The 25,052-nt window shown below is 37.2% G+C and overlaps 5 protein-coding genes across 5 annotated transcripts; all 5 read left to right on the top strand.

The window, feature by feature from the left end:
- Nucleotides 1-30: 30 nt before the first annotated feature.
- On the top strand, nt 31-7,308 carry LOC116173723 (protein disulfide-isomerase). Its single transcript, XM_031491389.1, has 4 exons — nt 31-311; nt 5,412-5,609; nt 5,668-5,939; nt 5,993-7,308. The coding sequence occupies exons 1-4, from the start codon at nt 155-157 to the stop codon at nt 6,860-6,862; spliced, it is 1,497 nt and encodes a 498-aa protein (XP_031347249.1). The 5' UTR covers nt 31-154; the 3' UTR covers nt 6,863-7,308.
- A 2,852-nt stretch (nt 7,309-10,160) lies between these two features.
- LOC116174528 (syntaxin-17) lies at nt 10,161-11,838 on the top strand. The gene is made up of 5 exons (XM_031492462.1): nt 10,161-10,346; nt 10,563-10,793; nt 10,843-11,038; nt 11,087-11,399; nt 11,450-11,838. The coding sequence occupies exons 1-5, from the start codon at nt 10,161-10,163 to the stop codon at nt 11,709-11,711; spliced, it is 1,188 nt and encodes a 395-aa protein (XP_031348322.1). The 3' UTR covers nt 11,712-11,838.
- A 3,079-nt stretch (nt 11,839-14,917) lies between these two features.
- On the top strand, nt 14,918-17,173 carry LOC116174676. Its single transcript, XM_031492622.1, has 10 exons — nt 14,918-15,091; nt 15,138-15,337; nt 15,383-15,487; nt 15,535-15,705; nt 15,754-16,002; nt 16,053-16,195; nt 16,252-16,398; nt 16,443-16,696; nt 16,744-16,908; nt 16,957-17,173. Exons 1-10 carry the CDS (start codon nt 14,986-14,988, stop codon nt 17,106-17,108), a joined length of 1,692 nt encoding a protein of 563 aa, XP_031348482.1. The 5' UTR covers nt 14,918-14,985; the 3' UTR covers nt 17,109-17,173.
- A 4,176-nt stretch (nt 17,174-21,349) lies between these two features.
- On the top strand, nt 21,350-22,037 carry LOC116173141. Its single transcript, XM_031490431.1, has 4 exons — nt 21,350-21,419; nt 21,466-21,497; nt 21,549-21,763; nt 21,813-22,037. Exons 1-4 carry the CDS (start codon nt 21,402-21,404, stop codon nt 21,983-21,985), a joined length of 438 nt encoding a protein of 145 aa, XP_031346291.1. The 5' UTR covers nt 21,350-21,401; the 3' UTR covers nt 21,986-22,037.
- A 2,051-nt stretch (nt 22,038-24,088) lies between these two features.
- Nucleotides 24,089-24,813, top strand: LOC116174527. The gene is made up of 4 exons (XM_031492461.1): nt 24,089-24,202; nt 24,248-24,279; nt 24,331-24,545; nt 24,595-24,813. The coding sequence occupies exons 1-4, from the start codon at nt 24,089-24,091 to the stop codon at nt 24,759-24,761; spliced, it is 528 nt and encodes a 175-aa protein (XP_031348321.1). The 3' UTR covers nt 24,762-24,813.
- The last annotated feature ends 239 nt before the right edge of the window (nt 24,814-25,052 follow it).

Genomic DNA, 25,052 nt, shown 5'->3' with positions numbered 1-25,052 from the left:
AGATGCGCGAACCAATCAAAGCGCCACACGATTTTCTGCCACGTTGTGGTAAGATTCGCCTTCGTTTGGTCACTTTGTTGGTTGTCACTCGAATTAAATCACTTTAATTGTGATCTTTGCGGGTTTTAGTGGCGGTTGCTGAACTTTAGACAAAATGAATTTAATTTTTACATTTTGTTTAATTTTTGTCTCAATTATACCCGCGTTTAGTAACGACGAAGAGGTTAAAGTTGATGACGGCGTGTTAGTATTAACTCAGAAGAATTTCAAGAGTGTAATTAGCAGTAACGACTTCGTTCTTGTAGAATTTTGTAAGTATTACCCTTTTACTATTTCTAACAAATTTGGCAAGACACAGGGCGAGCGTGGTAATTAGGCGCCAGGGTCGGCACCGAAAATTTGAAAGGGTGTCTTTGAGTAAAAATTGCATATGCGGCATTTTCCAACGTGTTAATTCCTTCTTACTTTAATTTTTAAGGTCGATAACCTCATAATGCCGCGTGTCAATTCACCAGACATGCCTCTCCAGTCTCCAGCTCCCAGTAGTCAATCACACATCCTCAGACCTCAGACAGGGAAATCCTTGAAGAAATGATGTAATAAAACCTATCAACCCACAGCTTGATTAAGGCATGTCGAAATTGCCTCGATAAAGCCATTACGATTGATTTATCTTTTACTTGCAAAGGTCTATTATTTTAATTGAATCCCCGTTGTGTTTCGACCTTCTTATCACTTCTGTACGATTTTCAAAGCGCACGAAACCTACCACTTATCACTACGGATGTAATACTTGATAAGGAATCAATGTCTACGTTTAATTGTCAGAAAATTGAACGATATCAAACCGTACGTTGTGGCCACAGCCGTGAGAACATGATTGTGGGTTGATGTACAAATTCGGAAGGTTACCGGATCGGCATAATTTTGTAAAATGCATATATACCGAGTGTTCATTGAACCATTTCCCAAAACAATAAAGAGGTACTTATATGTTCATTCGTTTCGAATTTTATCGTGTTGCATTGCAGTCAACTTATCGACTGTAATCTCTTCTGTCCTATACCATAGAATAGAGCACCTGAGCATAGTGCCAGTATGGCAGTTGTAAGGTTAAAAATATTGAATTTTTTTTCAGAATTTGTAGATGTGGCACATACTGAAAAACTTCATCGGGCGTAGATTTAACGGTGTTTGTGGAATGTTTGTATACCTATTTAAACAAATAATGTGTGAGAATTAGAAGTATTATAAAATAGATTCATTTGTTTTTAAGTATACAGGGTGTCTCACGACGAATGCCCGCCTACGGTGGACTTGACTTGACTTCGAATCCGGGTTTGGACATGGATATTTGTAAATGTATAGTGGTAGAGCAGTCTGAAATCCCGCCCACTCAAAAATAAAGACAAAATATAAAAAATCGGGTGCAAAATTTTTACCAAAACAGCTTTTTAGCTCAAACCGGGTTTTAAAAAACTTATCTCTTACATTCTTTATGCTTCATGGACACGCCCGACATTTTAACGAAATTAAAATAACCGTTTTGGCGGAAAAAAATTCGTTTTTTAACTTTGACATTTTTTTCATCGCTTTTTTTTGTAATGAAAAAAGCAGGGAAAAAACACTATAAATCAACTGAAAAATATTACTATGTGTAGATATCCATGCTAGACTAGATTATTCTATTCTATATTCAACTTTTTTTTCAGAACTGCACAAAATCACTGGCGCAAACAGATTTCAGTTTGGCCGCTAGGGGGCGTTTCTCGATTTTAGTCGAGTTTTTTAATACCCCATAATTTTCTTATTATTAAAGGGTTTAGGCAAAATCTTAGAGCATTTTTTTTCTGTAGAATCCATCACGATACAGCTTTTATACAGGGTGTTTGGTTTTTCTTGTACGATCCTAAGCTACATTTTTTCATACGAACCACCCTATATAGTATGAAGTTTTTGAAAAGAGAAAATTTCCTAAATTTTGATGGTACACTTATTATATTAATAATATTAAATATTATTTGCAATATTGCATTTTATATACATCAAAATATTTTCATGGCGAACAAGAGATAGCAGGATTGTTTAAAATGACAATTTCTTGGTTATCTGGAAATATTTATTAGTTCCAAATATTTTTCATTTCAAATAACACACACAACACAAAGAATGTAAAAACTCATCTGAATAAAACAAATATCATACAATATATAAATAAGCAATACAGATAACCAAGAAATTGTCATTTTAAAAAATCCTACCACTATTGTTCGCCAGTGAAATATTTTAATGTATAAAATGCATAAAATAATTAACAAGTGATACTTGGTATATCAAAATTTAGGAAATTTTACCCGCCTTCAAAAACAAAAACGTATGAAAAAAATTAGTTTAGGGTCGTATAAGAAAAACCAAACACCCTGTATAAAAAATGTTTATCGCGATGGATTCTACATAAAAAAGTGGTCTAAGAAAGATTTTGCCAAAATATACATTTTTAATAATAAGAAAGTTATGCGGCATTAAAGAAATCGACTAAATTCGGGAAACGCCCCCTAGAGGCCAAACGATTAGGTATAGCTGAATTCCGTTTGTGTCTGTGATTTTCTCTGTAAAATTGAGCTCCAGACACCTAGGTTAATTTTTTTCTCTCTTAAAATAAAGTGTTTCCATAAGGAAGTGTTGATTTTGGACCACCCTGTACATGAATACAGTGTTGGGTACGAGTAAAAGTACATTATAAAAAAAGTATTTGTGGACTGAGTACTTGAGTACAAGCTATTGTACTTGTACTCAAGTATCGCACAGCATTGATACAGACAGAAAAAAATGTTGTTTTTTAAAAGTTTCTTAAAATGATCTAAAATGTCGACATGTAATACAATTTTGACTGTCTAAAAAACGGTAATTGCAATAGCCACCTAACTCGTACTAGGAACTAAATACACACTGTCCAAGATAATGTTCTCTATCATGAGGATCTCCATAGAAGATATGCCGAAACATTTCATAGAAAATAGAAAACTGGGCGAATAGATATTCTGGTACGATTAGGGCGTTGGGCTGGGTGGATCATCCTGTTGAAACCAACAGTTTCCAACTTTTGTTTTTTCTTTGTGCGCTGTATAGCACTGTATTCTTAATAAAAAAAATGCTACTCAATACAGTGTGTACTTATTTCACCGCCCATATAAAAAAATAAAGTTGATGATCATAGTTTTTTAATTTTTTTTGTATCTGTTTAAAAAACATAATAAATAAAAAAATCGAAATCTGCAAATTTCGCTTTTTCTGGCATATCTTCACATTAATTGCGCATCTTTTCTCTAATTTGACCATCGTCATTTCTTCTATGGGTAGGGAGATTCCCATGATAAACATCCTTATTTGGACCACGGTATAGGTATAGAGGGTGTTCCCAAATAAAGGCAAAATAAATAAATGTTTATACAAATAAGCCAATGAATTAGCCCCTTCCATATTTACATCATATTTAGGAACACCCTGCATATTACTTGATTTTTGGATTCTACATGAAGCATATTCTTTTAATAACATTCTATACCTAAATTTAGTCGTTTCTCACATATTATATTTTTATGTGAAAAAGACGGTCGCAGCTCAAATTTGCCAATATGTCTATATGAGACCTTTTTTTTATTTAATGGAGGCCGGTTTCATTTTAAAAAAGGGTTCTGTTTAGTGCACTTTGTTGATATTTTCATTATAAATAAATACAGCGAGTTTAAAAACTAACATTAAAAATCGAATTGAAAACATCGTTAAAACTAATTTTTTTAATGGAAAGTACAAAAATAAAGGTGGTCTATTCTAAAAATTGTAAAATTTCGAATTATTGGCTATTTAATATTTTTTCTATTGTAAAAATGCTTATTAAGTATGGTTTTAAGAATTTTTGTTAGTTGGCTATTTGGCAACAAAAAAACAATCGAGCACCAGAGAAATGTACCACTTTTACCTAGGGCTAAATCATTTCAAATTTTGTGTATACTAAAACTCAAAAAAATTTTAGAAATTTCTAAAAATTGTATAAAATAATAGTGTGTGCATGTGCGTTGGGAAAAATCCTAGAAAATTCAAGAGAAGTTAAATAATAACAAGTCTGATAAGGAACAAACTGGCGACTATGATTTGTGCTGCAAATTTCATCTTTGACATAAAAATTAAAAAATGTCAAAAACTGCTAAGTACATTATACATGAAGTGTATATGTACTTATATAATTTTATGTAGAATCTAAAAATGAAATAATATATAGGGTATTCCATTTAAAATAAGAAAGATGACAGCAACTCCCAGTATAACCAGACGATTTTTTTGACAAATTCTTATTGACATTAGTATACTGTCAAAATCTTCTTTTCGAGATGTAGATAGTCTGCATTCGTCCTGGGACACCCTGTATATTTAGCGGCAAATTTTTTACGTTTCCTGAAAAAGCATGGAAGGAGAAAATTGTCTTTTTCCACTTTAAAGTGATTTTTAGGAAAATTTCTATCCAGTATATTTATTTATATTTATCACTTCCAAGAAACACTCTAACATCCGTAATTATGAAATTCAATACTTTTACTTTGTGCCAACTGTTTTTTGGTAATATTTAAAAAGGGTTTATCACCTAACAACGTCTGTTTAGAATTCTACCTTTCCTACCTACCTTGTAGAAGCAGGAATAATTGAACATGAAATTTGTATTCAAAATTTTATTGAAATCATATTTTTTAACACCCTCCGTGTGTCATTGTTCTCCTAAAAGTAGCCCAAAAGGGAGGAAGTAGATCCAAATGGACAGACGAACTTTTTTTAATTAAAAAATGCCCTAAAAATTTGATGTGCTTGTCCAAAGAGATTGGAACGTGTTGATACAATTGAGCACTAAATGAACAATATTCCAAGAAGGCATTTAAGTATATGTACTTATAGAAATTGAATTTTAAATAGCTCCAAAGGGTCATACTCAACATTCCATAAATATTTGAAGCAGTTTATAAATCAAAAATCTTAAAATTTTGTTGGCGGGAATTTGTCATTCTGTACTTCTACAATTTTAAAAAATTGTCATTTTAATATTAAAAAAGGCATTTTAATTTTTTTATCATGTTATTTAAAAGTCCAATGGGAAAAAAAAATTATTGCTCATCTCCAATGCAAATTTTCCTTAATGTACATCTGTGGGAATTACACTTATTGTAATAAAAGGTTGTTTGTAAAGTTTGAAAACTGTGGAAAATTCTGTAGTACTAACAATAGAAGAGCAAACATAATAAAAATATACATGGTGTTTTCAATATTTAAAGTAATTTTTTTTTAAACAGAATCTTCGGAGAGAATCATCAATCTTCACAAGATTGTGTTTTTCTAGTACTAACAACAGCATCATTTAATTCTAGATGCGCCATGGTGCGGCCACTGTAAAGCCCTAGCACCCGAATACGCCAAGGCAGCTAAGTCTCTAGCCGATTCGGGATCACAAATCAAACTAGCCAAAGTAGATGCGACCGAAGAAACATCGCTGGCAGAGGATCACGAAGTGAGGGGCTACCCGACACTGAAGTTCTTCAAAAAGGGAACCCCAGTAGAATATAGCGGTAATTTGCGAGTGCAAATAATTCGGACGTAATAGTTAATCTCCACTTGTATGTTTAGGTGGTCGATCCGCCGATGAAATTGTCAACTGGTTGAACAAAAAGACTGGCCCTCCGGCGAAGGAACTTAAGGATGTCAAGGAAGCCAAATCTCTGATTGATGATAATAATGTGGTCGTGATCGGTTTCTTCAAAGACCAATCTTCCGAAGCAGCCAAGGTGTTCTTGGATGTTGCAAGCTCTTTTGATGATTTTCCATTCGGAATTACGTCAGATGAAAGCATTTTCCAAGAACACTCTTGCAAGTGTGGTGATATTGTATTATTTAAGAAGGTAAGTGTGCTCACTTACATTTTCCTGTTTATACTCACTAGGGTCAATTGCAGTTTGACGATGGCAAGGTACAATACGAAGGTGAACTTAACGTAAAGAATCTCAAGAAATTTTTGTCTACCGAATCGTTGCCTTTACTTGTTGAATTTAACCACGAAACCGCCCAGAAGATCTTCGGAGGCGAAATTAAGAGCCATCTCCTACTCTTCTTAAGCAAATCCAATGAAGAAACTGCCAAGATCGAGGAAGCAGCGCGATCGGTCGCGAAACCCTTCAGGGAAAAGGTACTCTTCGTCACCATCGACACCGACGAAGAAGACCACCAGAGAATCTTGGAATTCTTTGGAATGAAGAAGGAAGCCGCCGCCGCGCGTTTGATCAAACTCGAAGAGGACATGTCGAAATTCAAGCCCGAAACTAATGAACTCACTGCGGACAGTATTAAGAAATTCGTGCAAGACTTCTTGGACGGCAAAATCAAACCACACTTGCTCAGCCAAGACCTTCCCGACGATTGGAACAAGAGTGGCGTTTATACGCTCGTCGCCAGTAACTTCGATAGCATCGCGCTCGATCCCACAAAGGACGTCCTGGTCGAATTTTACGCCCCCTGGTGCACCCACTGCAAACAATTGGCGCCAATTTATGAAAAGATCGGCGAACACTTCAAGGACAACGATGACATTGTCATCGCCAAGATGGATTCGACTGCTAACGAATTGGAGCACACTCGTGTCACTAGCTTCCCTACCATTAAGCTGTATGCTAAAGGAGAAAACAAAGTGATCGAATACAGCGGTCCCAGGACATTCGAGGGAATTACCAAATTTGTCGAAAGTGGTGGCTTGGATGGAGCAAACGTTGAGGAACCATTTGAAGAGGATAGTGAAGATGATGATAGTCCAAAGAAAGACGAGTTGTAATTTTTATAGTTGTAGATCTGTTTTTTTTTGGTTTTTTTAAAATTTACATATATTTTCATAACTCAAGTGATTTTTTTTGGAATTAATTTTTTTTAATATACATGTGCATTATGCTTCCGACCTCTGCTAAGAGGAAATTTTTGATCTTACCTCCTTTTGGAGGATTTGTGAGACTGGTTGTGTGTATCTGTATTATATTCTTCAAAGTACCATTCTTCATGTGGTTAGTTTTAAGTTTCACATTCCTTCTGTATGCAAAGTTCATTTATATAATATATATTTATAAATAGAAGAAGTTAGGGGAATTTCAAGTTGCAGATTTTCAAGACCGCCACACGATTCGATATTAAATACTGCAGTAGTTGATGTAAAAAATATTTTGTGAAATTATGAATGTATTAACTTCACGTATGTGAAATGAAAAACTGAATACATTACTAAGCTTGTCTTTGATTTATAAATTGGGTGGTTTTGTTTGCTTGTTTTAAAATGGGTCTTCGTATTGTTCAATGAAGTCGCTCCCAGATTAACTTTGTGTTGTACCGAGCACTCACCTTCAACTGAAAGCGATAAAGAAGTAGATTCTTAGAAACTTGCCTCAATTCCCTTTGTTTTCCTTTGCTAGAGCAGTCCTTGGCTCTTCGCAAGCTCACTCCATCCTTGAAGCAATTGTGTTCTGTTCATTGTGGCCAAGATCGGTAAAGTGTATAGGTTGCCTGGTAACTATGTGGGCGGAAGCGGGAGGAACGGGATGTGTACATCACCGGGAGGACAGACATTGACATTCACTGTTGTTTGTAGTTGCATGGGTGTTTTGTGAAATTTCCTTGGGTTATAGTTTATTTGGTGACTGTGTGAGGACATTATTAGCTAGAGATGCTTGTTTGGTGCAATAGAAGGACATTTAGTTTGTGAATTGTGTGTTTTCATAGCTGTGATTTAAGAGGTAAGTTTGCCAATTATATGCATTTTTGTATGTTATAATTAAGTATTTTTTAGATGAGTGGCGATAACATTTGTAGTATAGCTACATGTAAAAGCATCTCCAAAATTCCTGGTCCGGGTGTAAACAGAATCTCGTTTTTTACGTTTCACAAAGGCCCTTTGTTAAGGAATGGGTAAGAAGTGTTGCGGTAAGGATAAGCGGACGCCTAAAAAATAAGCGAATATCTGATTATGAACATGAACTGCAAGCCAGTTTACTGAATTATCATCTAAAACAGTTCGCCTTGCCAGCATCCACACGCTCACTTCGACGGCAGCGCTCGCCGCGTGTAATTCGGCTACCATTTTGTACTGTTGTACATATTGTAAATATATTCCATAAAACGCAGCAGCATTTTATTTAACGTCGCTCGCTATAACTAGTGTCTAGCGTTTGAATTCCTAAACCCTAGGTGTTTATACATTGGGCGTGATTCACATCGCGAAGTCTTCACGTAATGTAAAATGGCTTACGCCCCACACTCATTTTTTCAATACACTGCTGATTGATTTCAAAGGTGTAGATCGATAAACTTCCAAGATTTCCAATATAAGAACCACCCTTAATATACGTATGCATACATACTAAAAAAAATCCAAAAATCTACTGCAAAAACTAAATTTTTACCCTTTTTACCCAAAATCGTCATAAAACCTTCATTTTCATGCCTACTTTATGTCAGGAAAATGTTTCCATGACGGAGGCAGAGGAGTCTACTTTTGCTGCCGCCTGTCACTTTAACCGACCGAACCTGCTATGACTGCCGCACCTGTCACATTGTTAAATGCTTATAATCACTCCTGCCATCATTGATAGATTGCCATTAAACAAATGTTTATTTTTTATTTTATTTTATTTTCTTTATTTTTGAGTGGGCGGGGTTACAGTCAACGCTGCTCTACCAACCCAACCCACTATACATTTACAGATATCCATGTCCGAACCAGGGACCCTTAGCACCACAGTTCATCAGCTTTAACTGAACTGCGCCACACGGGGTGTTCTATATGAAAATTAAAATTTTATATTAAAACTTATTCTCATATGTCTATGATTAAAATACGATTTCTGGTAAAATTTAATACAAAATTCGTCAGTAAAATGACATTACTTGACTCGGAAATTACAGTACTCTAATTTAATATGTCCTTGCCAGTAATGTGTCATTTTCCTGATTTTTATGTAAATAACTATTATTAGCATATACGTAACCTATGATCAATTTTAAATGTGTCGTCTGGAAGACGTATTCCCGCCTTCAAAATGCAAGCGTTCCAATATGGTTCAGAGCCTGTTCTTCTCAATAAAGGATAGGACACCCTGCTATAGTCTCAGTTGCTTCACTCGATCTGTCTATCGACATAAATGCAAGTCCTAGGGTTCAGCCGGCTGTCCAAAGAGACTTCTCTACTTGCTGGACCACTTACGCGTCTTCTGTAAACCCAAAGTTCTTGTATGAAGCATAGGTACGCTTGTCTTCTGTACAGTAAATTGCCGGCCTATTAAACAGGTCGTCCCCTTAATGTGCAGCAAATTGCTTTATAAGAAGGTTAGCTCGTCCATGACTGATATACTAAGTTCCCCCATCCCCTGGTGACGACTGTACCGACCTCCTGATCAGAACAAAGAACCGCCACACGAGCCAAAAGCTTGTCCACAACTTCCTCGACTTCTAAGGCTCGAAGGGCATCAGTAAAATAATCTCGACGCCCCCTGGAGGTCAATAGCGAGGGATTGAGCCCCCTCCGTCTCAACGGAACTGGGTCCCTCTGCTTCGGTGCTCTCCCTTACCTGGCCCAATCGGAGAATTCGGTTTTGTCACAAATGTGACGTGCGCTTGAAAGTACTGCCGCTGGAGTGCCTGATAGGATACCTCATAGACACCAAAAAGCGAGGAAGGCCCTACCAGGCTCCTCCCTGCAGAAGAACGTCCTCCATAGGCTCGTACTGAAACCACGATTTTGCCTCTGGAGGTGCCTCAAGATGGTGACCGTGTCATTAGCAATCGTCCCAGTATAACGCAACTTCTTGCAACTCTCAACCGGCTTCCAGGGCCATCGGCACTGACGCACGCGTCATTAGCACAAACGGCGAATAGATGCAAATTCATCCAAGCGAGTGCTTACAGAATCAGAAGCTTTCTCACTTACACCTAATTACTTCAGAGAGAGAACGACGCCCGAAGAACTTCAAAAAGAGCTGTAAGACCTCGGTTACAGCCACCTAAGTTACCTAAATATAAGGTATAACCTATGACAAAACCATACTTTCCTGGACCGGCTGAAGCTGGAGCCACCACCATGAGCAGATGCAATGACACAATATCAAAGTGGAAGGTATCTTTGCTCTAAATTAACCGACCGGTGCCTCAGTGTTTCATCTGCCAGCGATTGGAGCACCCTAGCCTCAAATTCAGATATGTTCCGAGGTGTGTCCGTTGCAACCGCACTGCGTGCACGGAAGAAAGAAAATGTGCTTGAACTCGCGACCATCATCAGTGTAGCGAAATCAAAATACAGCCACAACCCTCCAGCAGTAGAAGTCCATGGCTAAAGAAGAGCCTGACCGACAACGCGAATTTCAGGGTGTAGTGTGGATGAACAGAATCATCATCCCATTATACGTCCGTACACCAACTTACGAGTGTGCCACCCTGTATATTGCTTAAAGGTAGTTCCAGTGAGTCACTACGTAGTTTAATTTTACACAGGATAGTTCAAAAGATCAAAGGATTTGTTTTCCTTTGTGTTTTTGTCAAAATTCTTGTTTATTTTTATATTATTAAAAAATGTTGCAAAAGTAACAGATAACAAAATGATATCATCAGCTAGTAATGTTGAGAAGCAGCCATTTAAAATAATCGAAATACCTTTAACCAAATTTAAAGACGAAGTTATACCTCATCACAGACAGACTTTCCATAACTATAAGGCTTCTATTGAAAAGGTAATTCGATTTAATTACCTCTAACAATTTTAATGTTCGCGCTTTTTAGTATATCAGCGAGCAAAATTCTGCGGAGATTCAAAAAGAGCTACGGCAAAAAAGTAACGTAAACAATCAACTAAAAGGTCTAATTTACGAGTTGGATGCTTTAAAAAATCAAGTGCAAGATTCCCAAATTGACCAATTTAACAAACATGCCACACCATTAAGAAATCAAATTGAAAACTTACTTAAAGATTACTTAGGCAAGTAGTAGGTGCAGGTGGTTGAAGTAATCATTGGGGCGCTTTCAGATCTGGAACTTGTAGCTAGAAGTAAGTTAAAGTATTACACCGATCATAGCTTAGAGGATGACACTGAAAATCTGACTTTACAAAATTGTCAGCTAGAGTTAGAAGACGACTTTATCGATTTAAATGACGAAGAAAGGCAGTTACGGAGAATTGAAGATTTGAATAGAGATATTCAAGATGTTCACACCATTTTTGAAAACCTTCAAGAACTCGTTGTAGAGCAGAAGGAGTCCGTCACGGAGGTGGAAAGGAATATAGAGTCTGCTGGGGTGAATGTAAAAGAGGGCTTGGTAAACCTAATCAAAGCGGCAAAGTACTATATTGTGATATTGTGCGATATTATTTTACAATTTATTCTTTTAGATTAAAGGGCGCTTCGTATGTTGTTGCAGGTACTTGTATAGGGACAATGGTTGGCGGCCCCATTGGATCGGTTGCAGGATTTAAAATTGGAGCAGTTACTGCGCTTGGTTGTGGAATTTTGGGTTATTTAGGAGGAGATTTCATCAAGAAGAAGAAATTACAACGAATTCAAAAGACTGAAATGGAAATGAGCCAAATAGAAATGGAGAACAAAGCTGATTGTGATGACGAGGCGGGTGCATCTTGCAAGAAATTGCTGTGATTTGTTTCTTGTCTGTTTGCTTAACTTGTATAGTAAGATTGTATATACTATTTAAAGTGCTTTGTCCATAATTGAATCTGTAATTTTTCATATTTCTAGTATTACATTACAAAATAAGTTAATAAGTTTCCAGTTTATGACCTTGTATTTCCACAAGTTCTTAAAATCCCAGAAGTTGGTTAGTCCTTTCATGCAAGAGCTAACACATAGATAAGTAAAGAAAAGGGCTGCAGAAGAGACCAAAACACTTTTTTTTCCAAATAAACCATTATTATGGACATTATCTGCGTTTTGTTTATTCATGGTAGTCCTAATTGTTTACAGGTGAAACTAAGGGCTTCACATAGGTCTACTTATGCTCTTTTTAATTGTATGAATAGTTTTACAAAATCCCTATCACTTGTCTCTAAATAGTACTAGGATAAAAAAATTGATCTACATTAAAAATGTGCTGTAAACAATAATGCGTGAAAATACACTTTTATTTCAGATATATAAGATATAAATAATCAAGCACTGAGGTAAAAGGAAATGTGAAGAGGAATGTTTATTAATCTTGGGTAGTTTTAAACTGGGGATGTATAGGCAACTAAACTCGCACGGTACGTTTCCCTTGTACCTGACCGAAGGAAATTGAACGAATTAGAATTACCTACTGAATGAGTAATGAATAAATATGATTTTTATTAATCGACTTATACCTGTTTATAATTGATCAGTTTGTGTTACAATGCAATTATTGTGCGCATCTTTTAACGATTTTTTTATGAGCATTTTAGGCAACGTTTTGTCAAAGGTTTTATCTTTAACCACAGATTAAAGTGGAGGGTAATCTGTGCTTTAACTATAGCTGATACCAAGCAACTCGATATATATATCGAGATATCTGGAAAGTTCGCTACACAATCAACAATCACCAATCACCAATTTTCGGTTTTTCGCATACTCAAAATGTCGTGAACCCATTTCATCTTGCGTTTTTGGTTTTTTTGCTCTTCATCATCCATGGAAATTTCAGCTAAATCAGTTTATTTAAACTTTATCCATCTGTTCTGGGATTATAACTGTCAATTCTGACAGCCAGGTCCGTTGGTGACGTTACCTATGACTTAAACGCGGGCAACATTACAAGTATAGGGATCGAGCAATCCTTATAACTATATATCATCCTTGGTTTGACGGCATAATGAAATGACAATCCATTATGCCCTCGGGCGTCATAGACTGCTTTATATATCTCATATGACAGATATAATTGATAGGTAGGTACATATAATGGGCAAATGAAAAATAAAGAAATTTGATCGGGATGATTGGAATCAACGAAATTTTGTTGTTCTATGTCGCCTTCCGATGGGACGTAAGGATAGGATCCAGTCTTCTTTTTAATATATGGGTATAACCTTACTTACATTGTTTAGATCAGCGTAATGCAAAGCAACTAGGGAATGCAATCCCGCAGCAAAATTTCGATCCCGGTATTTGCGGGATCATTAGATAGTACCTAATCCCGCGGGATCCCGGTATTTGCGGGATCCCGCAAAATTTTAAAAACATTCTAAAATAAGCAATGTTGTTCAGTTAACAAAATATTCTCAAGAAAACACATTGTATTTCGCGGAAAGAATGCATCACATCTAGGGAATGCAATCCCGCAGCAAAATCTCAATCCCGGTATTTTGAGGATTGTTAGATGTTAATCCCGTGGGATCCCGGTATTTGCGGGATCCCGCAAAAGTTTAAATAAATTTGCAAATAGGTACCTAAGCAATTCTGTGCGGTTATAACTTCTGTATTAAAATAAATCGCTAATTATCACAATATTTAACAAAAAAGTACCTTCAGCCTAACTTAGAACTCAAAAAAAAGGTGAACTTCTAAAGTGCCTCAAAAATCATAGTACATTTTTAACGAAAAAAGTTTAACAATTATTTAAACATTAACATCTCAGTTATGCGTTTCATTAACAAAGTACACAGAGTCGTCTCCTTGGTCGCCAAATTCCTCAGTCCCGCAAATCCCGCGGGATCCCGCTCCATTTATGTGCGGGATTCATCCCGCAAAAATGCTGCGGGATCCCGGTATTTCGGGATTCCGCGATCCCGGTATTGCATTCACTAATCACATCCGTCGTCTTTTCTTGTCGTCGGTGAGCAATCTTTTATGGCCCCTTCATGTTTATCTGAATTTCTAGAATATATTCGCTGAAATATTTCCATACAGCCACTTTACTACTATAGTCTTTTATAAACAATCGACGTGACGACTTTTCTACAAGAATAACGGTTCCTGCTTTTTAAAACAGTAGCAAAATAAGTTTGATTTGCACTCACTCGCTGTTTAACAAAGTTAATAACAGATACAGGTTTGCGCGTAATTATTGCATGAATTGCAACAATAAAAATATGCGAAATAATCAAATTCGCAGAGTTGCTAATGTATGGTGGTAATCGTGGTCGATAAATTCTGCAATCCCGCTCCATTTACGTACGGGATTAATCCCGCAAAAAGGCTGCAGGATCCCGGTATTTCGGGATTCCGCGATCACGGTATTGCATTCACTAAAAGCAACCATGGAAAAGGCTGACCGCGTTTTTTTTAATGAATTGGTAGATCTAAAAACCTTAACCAATGGAAATTAATTACTGCCTTCGTCAGTTTTTCCCAAACATTCACATGAATACGAAATCCGACGATACGGTCATCCGAAAAGCTTATGATTGGTCAATAGTTTGAAATGTCAAGCACATTTCAAATTATTGACCAATCATAAGCATTTCGGATGATCGTATCGTTGGATTTCGTATGCATGTGAATCCAGCTTAATGGTCAAGGGCCTAATGGCCGTTTGCACCGACAAATTTAAGCGGAGCTTAGTTTAAGCGTAGCGTAAAATCTATGGCAACCATTGTCTCAATAATCGTTGCCATGGATTTTAAGCTAAGTATATACGCTTAAGCTAAGCTCCACTTAAATTTGTCGGTGCAAACGGTCATAGCTGATTAAAATTTGTACTTTTTGTCCGTCTGCCTGTGTACCTATATGAGAACTCGCGAACAACCTACAAGCACGACAAAGCACTCCACATTGGCATCTCTACCCAAAGGCGTTGTGGTTTTTAGGACAGACGGGCAGAAGACCAAATATTCCAACGATTGATTATTGTGTGTAAAATTGTCAAATTTATTTAAAAAGACTGTCGAACCTCCTGTCATCAGTGTCAATATTTATGCAGTTCCTATACATTTAATTGCTATTGAAAACATCTTCCAAGATGAATATGTTATCAGCAAAAAAAATACGACTGCACGGGATGCAAAGCACCCGATGGACCACAAAAGATAAATTAACGCAATACAAAGGCTTAATAAACCTCTACAGTAAATGAAATTTTCCGGTACCAAATGCGATAAAAGGTTGTTTCAGCCAGAGATAGAAAGATATTGTCGTGCGATTCGGCTATAGCGAGAAAGAAGCAACTGAAGGAGATCAAGCAGTTACGGAAAGATATTAAAGATAATCGCGCCGAGTTGGACAATGCGATTCAGGGTGATCGCCAAAAACTGCGAAATGCACTTGCGGAACACCGAGACTTGCAGTTGGGATTCCAGAACCTCCCTCCTATCGTACGTTTAACAAGAAGCTAATTCCAATTCTCCATGTCATTGCAGAGAGTCATTGATCATCTTCACCAAGGAAATTTTAATCAAAGGAAACTTCTTGACCGAATGAATTACCGTATGAAACAGAAGACTCAAACGCTCATCTCTTTGAAGGTAGCTTGTTAACCATTAGTTATACGTGCTACTCAGCAACATTTCAGCTTGAGTTAGCAGAGTTAGAGGACAGATTGATTTATGAAGGCGTGGAGCCTCTACCGATAGAAGAGCAGGCACAAACAGTAACGGGAAAGGTACAGGACGCCATTCTGAAGAAGGAGGCTGCAATTGCAGTGCGAGCAACTTACAAAAATATACTAAACATCCTGAAAAAGGTTCGCATGATACCTTAGAAATGCGACAATATTGTATCTATACCTTAGGACTCCATTTACTTTGATGTGGTACTGGGGACATTAAAATATGATAGCTTTGTTCAAAGTAAATGTATGATTCGCACAACCGAGTTAGGGCAGTTGGCGACGGAATACCTCGACGATCGGAAACAGGAGTTTAAGGAGCTGGAGCGAATTGTTAAACGAGACATGAAAGCCAGAGAACAATCTCTGAAAATAGTACGCAAGGAGGTGGCAGATTTGACGACTAATATGGGGACGTTGATTCGAAGGGATGTATGTAGGTTTTATTGGCGGCTGTGGGATTTCAGCGTTTCTAATTGTAGAGCGACATAAATTTGGGAAAAGTTGTGGTTCCGCGGTCTAGTGATGACGTGGCGTTAGAGCAAGAATTGGAAAACATCCAAAAGATATTGAAAACTCTACAGGAAACTACTTACGTATCAAGTTTCGAAGATATATGTCCATGGTAGGGTGCAACGGTCTACAGCACATGTACTTTATTATATTATTATTTATGTATAGCTTGCAGGAACAGCAAAAGCAGTCTAAAAGGTTACAAGAACTACTGAAAAAGAGCAAAAACGATCGAGATATACTGTTGAAGAAAAAGGACCACGCGGATAAAATGTACACGACGTTGTTGTATACGATGAACAGTACTACTTTTGAGTAAGTTGACTAAGTTAGACTTCACAATGAACGCGATTTTCCAGGTACAAAGCTGAGAAGCAAAAGTTACTCAATGACATTCAAGCACAGATAAATAGAAAGGACGATTTGAAAGAACTGATGTTGCAGCAGGGCGCGTTATTGGCAAGAGTGCGTGCTGCGTTACAACAGCTTAATCAAAAGTGCGCGATTATTAAGGGAAAAGACACAAAAGCCGACACGAAAGGAGCTAAATCTCCTAGAAAAGCGCCGACGAGTGCCGGAGCCGTCCTTCCTCCGCCCTACTTTGAAGAAGACGGCAAGTCAAAGTCTCTTACTTAAACCTTTCGTAAATCCTCTCTCTAGGCATCAAAATTATCGACCAACTCATACCAAAATTAACTATCCTGGTAAATAACGCCATGGGTCCGCTCGAAGGAGAAAAGAAGGATCAAGCCTACAAGTTCTTCCAGGCACTGCAATCATCGACCTGTACGTCTGTCACGCTTGAAGATGAGGAAGTTGAAGAATGTGGGTCTTTGCGATGTTAACAACAGTTTAATTAACTTTATTTTGCAGCGCTTCTCTCCGACATCGTAATTGAAGACGCGTCGGTTCCAACTTACAATGATATTAAGGCGAAAAGTAAGCAAATTGTCGAAATAGCTACAATGGAAGACGATATACCACCGGCAGCACAAGTCAAAAAGAAACCCAAATCTAATAAGTAGATACAAATTTATACAGATCTATACCATATCACTGAATAAAAAGGTAAACCGCCTATTATCCTTCTAACGCAACAAATTTGTTTCTTTGACTTTGCTTACGTTGTCTAATAACATCCCCATGCTTCCCAACTTTACTTCTCTTACCAAATGCGCTAGGGGCAAGAAAAACCCAATTAGACTTGAGTTCTACCACAGCAAAAACCCGAATGCATTACGCTTGATTATTCTCACTGAGCGATATACTTGCTCAAAACGAAATGATTTTAAAAATCTCCTCCGGATTAATCCCTACCTATATTTTTTTTATTAAATAAAGCTGTTATTTTTAATTAAATCACGCGCTAGTTTAAATGTGTAATCTTGCTTTTCTCAAAACCTTCAGTGAAACCTTGTCCCGCAATTCCCAGTCAGCAGTTTTTGTTATGTAAACCTAATTAAGATAACTTTCTTGATACTTTCGTCAGTTAGGGCTTCTTCATGCACTGTCACCATAACTTACATAAAAAAGTGTCAATTTTACCTGCTCTGTATAAGTCTTCTAAATTAAACTTCAGAAGACATTTTTTTGGTAGAAATATGAGTTTGGGTATAGAACAGTGTCAATTTTGATCCTTTTCCTACAAGGCTTGTGTGCGTTAGTGACCGACCTGTTGATTAAGTTTGGGTTTGAAAGGAGTAGAAGTAATTTTTTTTAATAGAATTATAGTTCGAAAGTACCTTTCGTTTAGAGAAATATGAACTCCTCTACAAGAGCATATATTTTACACTGTACAAACTCTATATGCGCACGAAATTTCATTAAATTTGAATACGGAAGACTGTATTTTTCTTTGACGCGCTTGGCACAATCTTAATCGTGCTAATTAAAACGAACTTTCAACTGCTCTTGTTTAATCTGACTAAAGCAACTTTAACCTGAAAAGAAAGTCAAACGGTTCACACGTAGGTAATTTAATCAACCGCTTTTCAATAAAATATTTCTGTTGTACCCTTCCTTAAAGAGGACCGATCGTTATTTTTATACAAATAAAAAAAATTACAGTACCCTATATAACATTTGGTTGTAACCGATAGTTTTCCTATAGTACAAACCGGTACGGCTCTTTTCGGAAAGACCTTCAAAATGGACAATAGATAACGTAACCTGGATGTCCGGGTGTATTGGTACGTTTTCAATATTCTTTTGGGGATTGCCGCAACTGGTGTAACTTATCGGACATTGAACCGTTTACATTTACTTCATGGCGTCAAGTAACTCTCTTTCGGCATGCAATCCATTAATAGCTCACTCACTCATTTAGGTTGTTCCGCTTACATGACGGTCTCGTGGTTCAAAACCGAATGCCCAGCGTTGGACTTATTCAACTTATTAAATTTGAATACGCCAGTCAGGCAGATATTTTGGATACCTCTTCCATCCGTTCCTCGTAATGATTCTTACTGGGTCTGACATCTTCGTCTGGCCTGCTTTCCGACAATAAACAATTAATTTTGTCAATCATTTAAGATCACATTTACTTGCTACCGATTGTGATTTCGTGAACCCAGATGGGCGGGTGGATGAAATTTAGGTAGGCCTTAGATGTAGATTTCATGAAAATACTTGTGAAATATTCGCTTTAAAGTATTGTAGTAGTAGTATGCCATAATGAACAGTTAACAGTAAATTAAATTAATTCAATTTGATTTAAAAGTAATTAATCATGCAATGGTTATGTCAGTGTGCAGATACTCAACGATAAATTATCAAAGATAAGAAAAACCCAAATAAATTCAATAAATCATGAACGCATAAAATTATTTTGACGTAATGTGATGTGCCCGAGGTAATTACACCGTACTTGTGAATAGTAATATAATTCATTGTCACATTTCAAACGCTTGTGGTGTACTACATAAAGCGGCCTTTTTGATGCATTTATAAGTGTCATGCATTTTACAAGTAAATATTTTTATATCGTTGTAAATTGTCATTAGCGTAAAGTGTATACAGCATAGGTACACATGGGTAGGTTTATATAATATGTTATTTTGACACAATATTTTATAATAATTATATCCTTCGTCATTAATCATAATTAAATCGTTCATTATGCACATAACATACGCACATGATGCAAGAAATTGCGGTTTTAGTTACCCCCAATGAAGACCGGAACACGTTCTTCATTTAGAAAATGTAAGTAACGAAGAAAAGTAGGTACAAAAGTGGTCGCGGGTAATTGAGAATAATTTGGATCGAATTCTTTTCTCTAGCCTCACCCAAATTCCCAATCAATTTCTCAAAGATCCCCTCTAGTACTTGACAAGTTTCTTTTAAGCTTCCCCTACAAATTAGAATGTCATCACATGGCAGTCGTAAAAATAATAGTGCGCAATACATTTGAAAAGTACCTCGTACAGCTAGCTCAAGTTGAAACCTTGTACACGCCCGGCATTCACTACAATGAAAAGTCCCACTACTGACTTGAATATTGTTAAATTGAAAGACACAAGATATTATTCTTGGGCTCGAATAAAAACATCTGATATGAAAATTTTATCTGGGTCGCACTTAGGGTTCGATTAAACACACAGTTAATTTATTTGGCAACCAGAAACTTAAATAATGACGCTGGAAAAAAAGACGCATTCAGAGCTCGTTTTTACACATACCACACATCCAAGCGTTCGATGGACAATTAAAAAAGAAATCTTAACGACACAGTTTTTTTTATAATCCATTAACCTGGTCGTAACAATTTTGCCAACTACATGCTCTCATGCTCGCAAAAAAATCCCGTCTTGTGGTTATTTTCAGTATTAAACGAAATACCACTTCCACGATTAAATATACTCCTTCCTCATGAATTTTCAAATAAAACTCGAATCAACACGTGCCCAGTCAAGCGATTCTATGGTTCAATGGTAGAGCGTTGGGCTATAAATCGGGTGTTCGAACCTGGGTTGAGGTGAATTTTTCATCTGTGGCTGAGATGGAAATTACCTTAGACCAGTTTCGAGCATTCTGCCGGCTACTCCGAGTTAGGTTTTCCTGCAGTTTTCCTAATTCGTAAGGTAAATATTGGAGTAGTATAGAACAACTTAAGACTTTCTGCAGAGTCACCTCTAAAAAGCATATGCGGGTCACTCTGTAATTGGGCGCAAGCCTATTGAGGACCCAGAACAAGGCAGGGATAATAAATAAGTAATTAAATTTGGCATGATAAAAATATTTCTTATCACAAACCTTACTTCTAGAATCATATCTAAAATTAAACAATTTACATAAGCGATACAATTTTAACAAAACTTACACAACTACACAGATTTTGAAAAAAAACACAAATTCAAGCAAAACGAACCAAACCTGTGCTGATTCGTAACTAACCTTCTTGAAATTATCTCACGGAAAGTGTCGAAACTAAAAACGTCTCTTTCCACACAACAATATATAGGTTCTATAGGTACCAAACGAAAGCTTATGATGTCAGCATTTGAACCTTCTCCTCTCAATTTTTAAGTCCCACACCAAACCTTAAGGGGCGGAGAAAGTGGTAAGGGTGAAAAATTCAATTCATCTAAGGTTATCGATTCAATTACTCGCCCCTATAAGTAATTCTAGAGGCGCAACGCATAAAACCAAAATTATGAGGGAAAATTAACTTATAATACAGGCGAAATGTACATCTTGTTTGTTGCATATTTTGGAACATATCGATTGACCTAATAATCTCTTATTTACCTACGTTGGGAACGCTCCCTAGGTGGTTACCAAGCGGTTTCAGTAATAGAATAAATAGTCAAAAATAATATCCGTAATTTTAAGAGATTGACATGGAGCGTTTATCTTTTTATTTTGCAACTGTTTACTACGTTAATATAAAGAAGATTAAAGTGGAAAACACGGTATAATACCACGACAGCAGAACTAGGAGCGTCCAGCATCATGAAGTTTTTACTGATCGCGAGTTAGATCTTCTTTTAAATAGCTTTCAGAATGAGGAATGCAGGAATAACGTGACAATACGAGTCTATTGCTGAAAACCCTACACTGCAATGAATTACAACGTTCCGTTGTCGAGATACAGGTCGATATATAAAAGCCGAGCTTTGAATGATACTGAAATGACCTTCAGCTTTCACGTTAAGCGATGCAGGGATAATATAATAAATACCTAAATAAATAATACTCGTGATTTTAAGGGATTAAAATGGTGTGTTTATCTCTTTATTTTGCAACTGACTGTTTACTACGCCAATATAAAGAAGATAAAAGCGACAAACACAGCAGAACCACAAGCGTCGAGCGTCATGAAGTCTTTACTGATCGTGAGTTTTTTTTATTTTTTTTAAAGAAATGATAATTTTTTTCTAGGTGATTATTTGGGCTAAGTACTCCAGCGAAATGTAAGTATCTCGATCGCACCAAATGGGTTTCATGGGTTTAAACTATTTCAGGACTACCTACTTGCCAATGACGACAAGTATGGGTCCTTGTCCGGGTCAATATTGTGACGGCGGAATATGGATTGATGATACGTATAATGATGAACCTTGCTGGTCATGTGTATACTATGACACTTGTCTTTCGTTCGGATGTGATGATCCGCGATCTTTCTGCTTTCTTTACAATGAAAGTTTTCCGATGGATCAATATGCAGTCATAGGGGAATGTGAGCTTAGATGTGATTGTGTTATAGAGATTAACTTGCGTTTTTTTAGGTCGGTGGAATCCCTGTGGGGAAACACCTTTGTTAGACGAGGGGTGGCAGTTAACCGCAGTATGCGATGGTACCCGTAAGTGTCCAACTGGATACATTTGTGCCGAGTCCGTATGTTGCGAGTCACTTCAGACGTCTACTAGTACTAGTACTACTACTACTACAGCTTCATGAGAAATTTCGAAAAATCATTGTTTGCTTTGAAATAAAGTTGTGTCTCCCTTGACTATGGTTTTTGAAGACCTCTTAGTGCAAGTTTTATAACAACTTCGTATTTTACAACTGTGCTGCTCTTTACGTAGGTATCCATAGTTATTGCGACCGGGTTATGACATTGTTGGTACGAATTACGAGCATGAATGTTTAATTAAATCCGTCAAAAAATCTTTCAGTTATTCTAGCAAACAAAGGGGACCGAAGGGGATCGGGACGACGCAATTCGATGCAGCATTGAGAGCTTTCCAGCGAATGGTCGCATGGCATGTCGCTTACAGAGACTCGAGGGGGGATGGGAGCTGTATTCGTCGCTAACTTTCATTACTAGAGTAGGTACTATAAAGGCCTAAGAGCATTATTATTCTCACCTCCACCACATCGGTGCGTGACTTAACAGACTAATTGCTTTAGAATGAGTAATGCAGGAATAAGTTAACATCTCTCTCTTGCGCTGGGCTCTCAACAGGCTTGCGCCCAATTACAGAGTGACCCGCATAATGCTATTTAGAGGTGCCTCTGCAGAAGGTCTTTAGTTGTTCTATACTACTCCGGTATTTACCTTACGAATTAGGAAAACTACAGGAAAACCTAATTCGGAATAGCCGGCAGAATGCTCGAAACTGGTCTAAGGTAATTTCCATCTCTGCCACAGATGAAAAATTCGCCTCAACCCAGGTTCGAACACCCGACCTCCGGATTTATACCCCAACGCTCTACCATTGAGCCATAAAGCCGGTTGATAGTACTTACGAATCTATTGCTGAAAACCCTACACCCCAATGTACTACAACGTTCCTTTGTCGAGATACAGGTCGATATATAAAAGGCGACCTTTGAATGATACTGAAATGATCTTCAGTTGTTCTATACTACTCCGATGCAGGAATAATAATATAATAAATACATAAATAAATAACACGGTAATTTTAAGAGGTTGACATGATCTCTTTATTTTGCAACTGATTACTACGCTAATATAAAGTAAATAAAAGTGGAAAACACGGTACCACGACAGCAGAACTAGGACCGTCGAGCATCATGAAGCTTTTACTTATCGTGAGTTAGATCTTTTTAGCGCATTTTTGCAAATTTATTTGGAGAAAGTAGCTTTTAATCTCACTTTGGCTGGCTGGCTGGTTGGCTGCCCGGCTGGCTGACTGTCTGGATGGCTGGCTGGATGCCAGCAAATGTGGGTGCGTATAAGAACTCTTGTAGAAAGGCAACAGGTGTACGTGTATCTACAAGGTCGTGTAATTTGTCAACTTTAGGGACAGGGCTACATGATGTGGGGTTGGCGACATTTGGGCGTCATCCTCGAACGTAGTTTACTAACGTGAAGGTTTAAGGTTTTTAAGTCCCACACCAACCCTTAAGGGACGGAGAAAGTGGTAGAGGTAAAAAATTCAATTAATCTAAGGTTATCAATTCAATTACTTGCCCCTATACGTAATTCTAGAAGCGGAACGCTTAAAACCAAAACTATGAAGGAAAATTAATTTATATTACAGGTGAAATGTACATAGTGTTTACTTTACTTGTTTGTTGCATATTTTGGAACATATCGATTTACCTAATAATGCCTTATTTACCTACGTTGGGAACGCTCCCTAGGTGGTTACCAAGCGGTTTCAGTAATAGAATAAATACGTAAAAAATAATATCCGTAATTTTAAGAGATTGACATGGAGCGTTTATCTTTTTATTTTGCAACTGTTTACTACGTTAATATAAAGAAGATTAAAGTGGAAAACACGGTACCACGACAGCAGAACTAGGAGCGTCGAGCATCATGAAGTTTTTACTGATCGCGAATTAGATCTTTTTTTAAATAGTTTTCAGAATGAGGAATGCAAGAATAACTTAATAGTATGAATCTATTGCTGAAAACCCTACACTGCAATGAACTACAACGTTCCGTTGTCGAGATACAGGTCGATATATAAAAGGCGACCTTTGAATGATACTGAAATGACCTTCAGTTTTCATATTAAGCGATGCAGGAATAATATATAATATAATAAATACCTAAATAAATAATCCTCGTGATTTTAAGAGATTGAAATGGCGTGTTTATCTTTTTATTTTGCAACTGTTTACTACGTTAATATAAAGAAGATAGAAGCGAAAAACACAGCAGAACCAGAAGCGTCCAGCATCATGAAGTCTTTACTGATCGTGAGTTAGGTATTTTTTTTTTAAGAAATCATAATTTTTTTCTAGGTGATTATTTGGGCTAAGTACTCCAGCGAAATGTAAGTATCTCGATCGCACCAAATGGGTTTCATGGGTTTAAACTATTTCAGGACTACCTACTTGCCAATGACGACAAGTATGGGCCCTTGTCCGGGTCAATATTGTGACGGCGGAATATGGATTGATGATACGTATAATGATGAACCTTGCTGGTCATGTGTATACCCTGACACTTGTCATTCGCTCGGATGTGACGATCCGCAATCTTTCTGCTTTCTTTACAATGAAAGCTTCCCGATGGATCAATATGCAGTCCAGGGGGAATGTGAGATTAGATGGGGTTGTGTTATAGAGATTAACTTGCGTTTTTTTAGGCCGGTGGAATCCCTGTGTGGAAAAACCTTTGTTAGACAAGGGGTGGCAGTTAACCGCAGTATGCGATGGTATCCGTAAGTGTCCAACTGGATACATTTGTGCCGAGTCCGTATGTTGCGAGTCACTTCAGACGTCTACTAGTACTACTACTACTACAGCTTCATGAGAAATTTCGAAAAATCGTTGTTTGCTTTGAAATAAAGTTGTATCTCCCTTGACTATGGTTTTTGAAGACCTCCTAGTGCAAGTTTTATAACAACTTCGTATTTTACAACTGTGCTGCTCTTTACGTATCCATTGCTATTGCGACAGGGTTATGACATTGTTGGTACGAATCACTATCATGAATGTTTAATTAATTCACTAAAACTTCCCAATACTAAGCCCCCCCCCCCTCAGAATCATCTAAAAAAAAACTGGTCGTCCCCGAGTAGTTTTAACTATATTCGAGAAGAGT

This window comes from Photinus pyralis, unplaced genomic scaffold, assembly GCF_008802855.1.
Source record: "Photinus pyralis isolate 1611_PpyrPB1 unplaced genomic scaffold, Ppyr1.3 Ppyr1.4_LG6, whole genome shotgun sequence".
Lineage (NCBI taxonomy): Eukaryota > Metazoa > Arthropoda > Insecta > Coleoptera > Lampyridae > Photinus > Photinus pyralis.
The sequence above is the reverse complement of the archived record's forward strand: the minus strand, read 5'-3'. Positions and strand labels throughout refer to the sequence as shown.

What these genes read in the sequence shown, in the direction of transcription:
- LOC116174527 (XM_031492461.1), top strand. Translation starts at nt 24,089, where the DNA reads ATGGCGTGTTTATCTTTTTATTTTGCAACTGTTTACTACGTTAATATA. An exon ending in TCATGAAGTCTTTACTGATC is followed by an intron (nt 24,203 to 24,247) that starts GTGAGTTAGGTA and finishes ATTTTTTTCTAG; the next exon opens with GTGATTATTTGGGCTAAGTA. An exon ending in ATATGCAGTCCAGGGGGAAT is followed by an intron (nt 24,546 to 24,594) that starts GTGAGATTAGAT and finishes GCGTTTTTTTAG; the next exon opens with GCCGGTGGAATCCCTGTGTG.
- LOC116173723 (XM_031491389.1), top strand. Translation starts at nt 155, where the DNA reads ATGAATTTAATTTTTACATTTTGTTTAATTTTTGTCTCAATTATACCC. An exon ending in CTTCGTTCTTGTAGAATTTT is followed by an intron (nt 312 to 5,411) that starts GTAAGTATTACC and finishes ATTTAATTCTAG; the next exon opens with ATGCGCCATGGTGCGGCCAC. An exon ending in ATATTGTATTATTTAAGAAG is followed by an intron (nt 5,940 to 5,992) that starts GTAAGTGTGCTC and finishes GGTCAATTGCAG; the next exon opens with TTTGACGATGGCAAGGTACA.
- LOC116174528 (XM_031492462.1), top strand. Translation starts at nt 10,161, where the DNA reads ATGACACAATATCAAAGTGGAAGGTATCTTTGCTCTAAATTAACCGAC. An exon ending in ATAAGGCTTCTATTGAAAAG is followed by an intron (nt 10,794 to 10,842) that starts GTAATTCGATTT and finishes CGCGCTTTTTAG; the next exon opens with TATATCAGCGAGCAAAATTC. An exon ending in CTTACTTAAAGATTACTTAG is followed by an intron (nt 11,039 to 11,086) that starts GCAAGTAGTAGG and finishes GGGCGCTTTCAG; the next exon opens with ATCTGGAACTTGTAGCTAGA.
- LOC116173141 (XM_031490431.1), top strand. An exon ending in GCTAAGTACTCCAGCGAAAT is followed by an intron (nt 21,498 to 21,548) that starts GTAAGTATCTCG and finishes AAACTATTTCAG; the next exon opens with GACTACCTACTTGCCAATGA. An exon ending in ATATGCAGTCATAGGGGAAT is followed by an intron (nt 21,764 to 21,812) that starts GTGAGCTTAGAT and finishes GCGTTTTTTTAG; the next exon opens with GTCGGTGGAATCCCTGTGGG.
- LOC116174676 (XM_031492622.1), top strand. Translation starts at nt 14,986, where the DNA reads ATGAATATGTTATCAGCAAAAAAAATACGACTGCACGGGATGCAAAGC. An exon ending in TCCAGAACCTCCCTCCTATC is followed by an intron (nt 15,338 to 15,382) that starts GTACGTTTAACA and finishes ATGTCATTGCAG; the next exon opens with AGAGTCATTGATCATCTTCA. An exon ending in ATGAACAGTACTACTTTTGA is followed by an intron (nt 16,399 to 16,442) that starts GTAAGTTGACTA and finishes GCGATTTTCCAG; the next exon opens with GTACAAAGCTGAGAAGCAAA.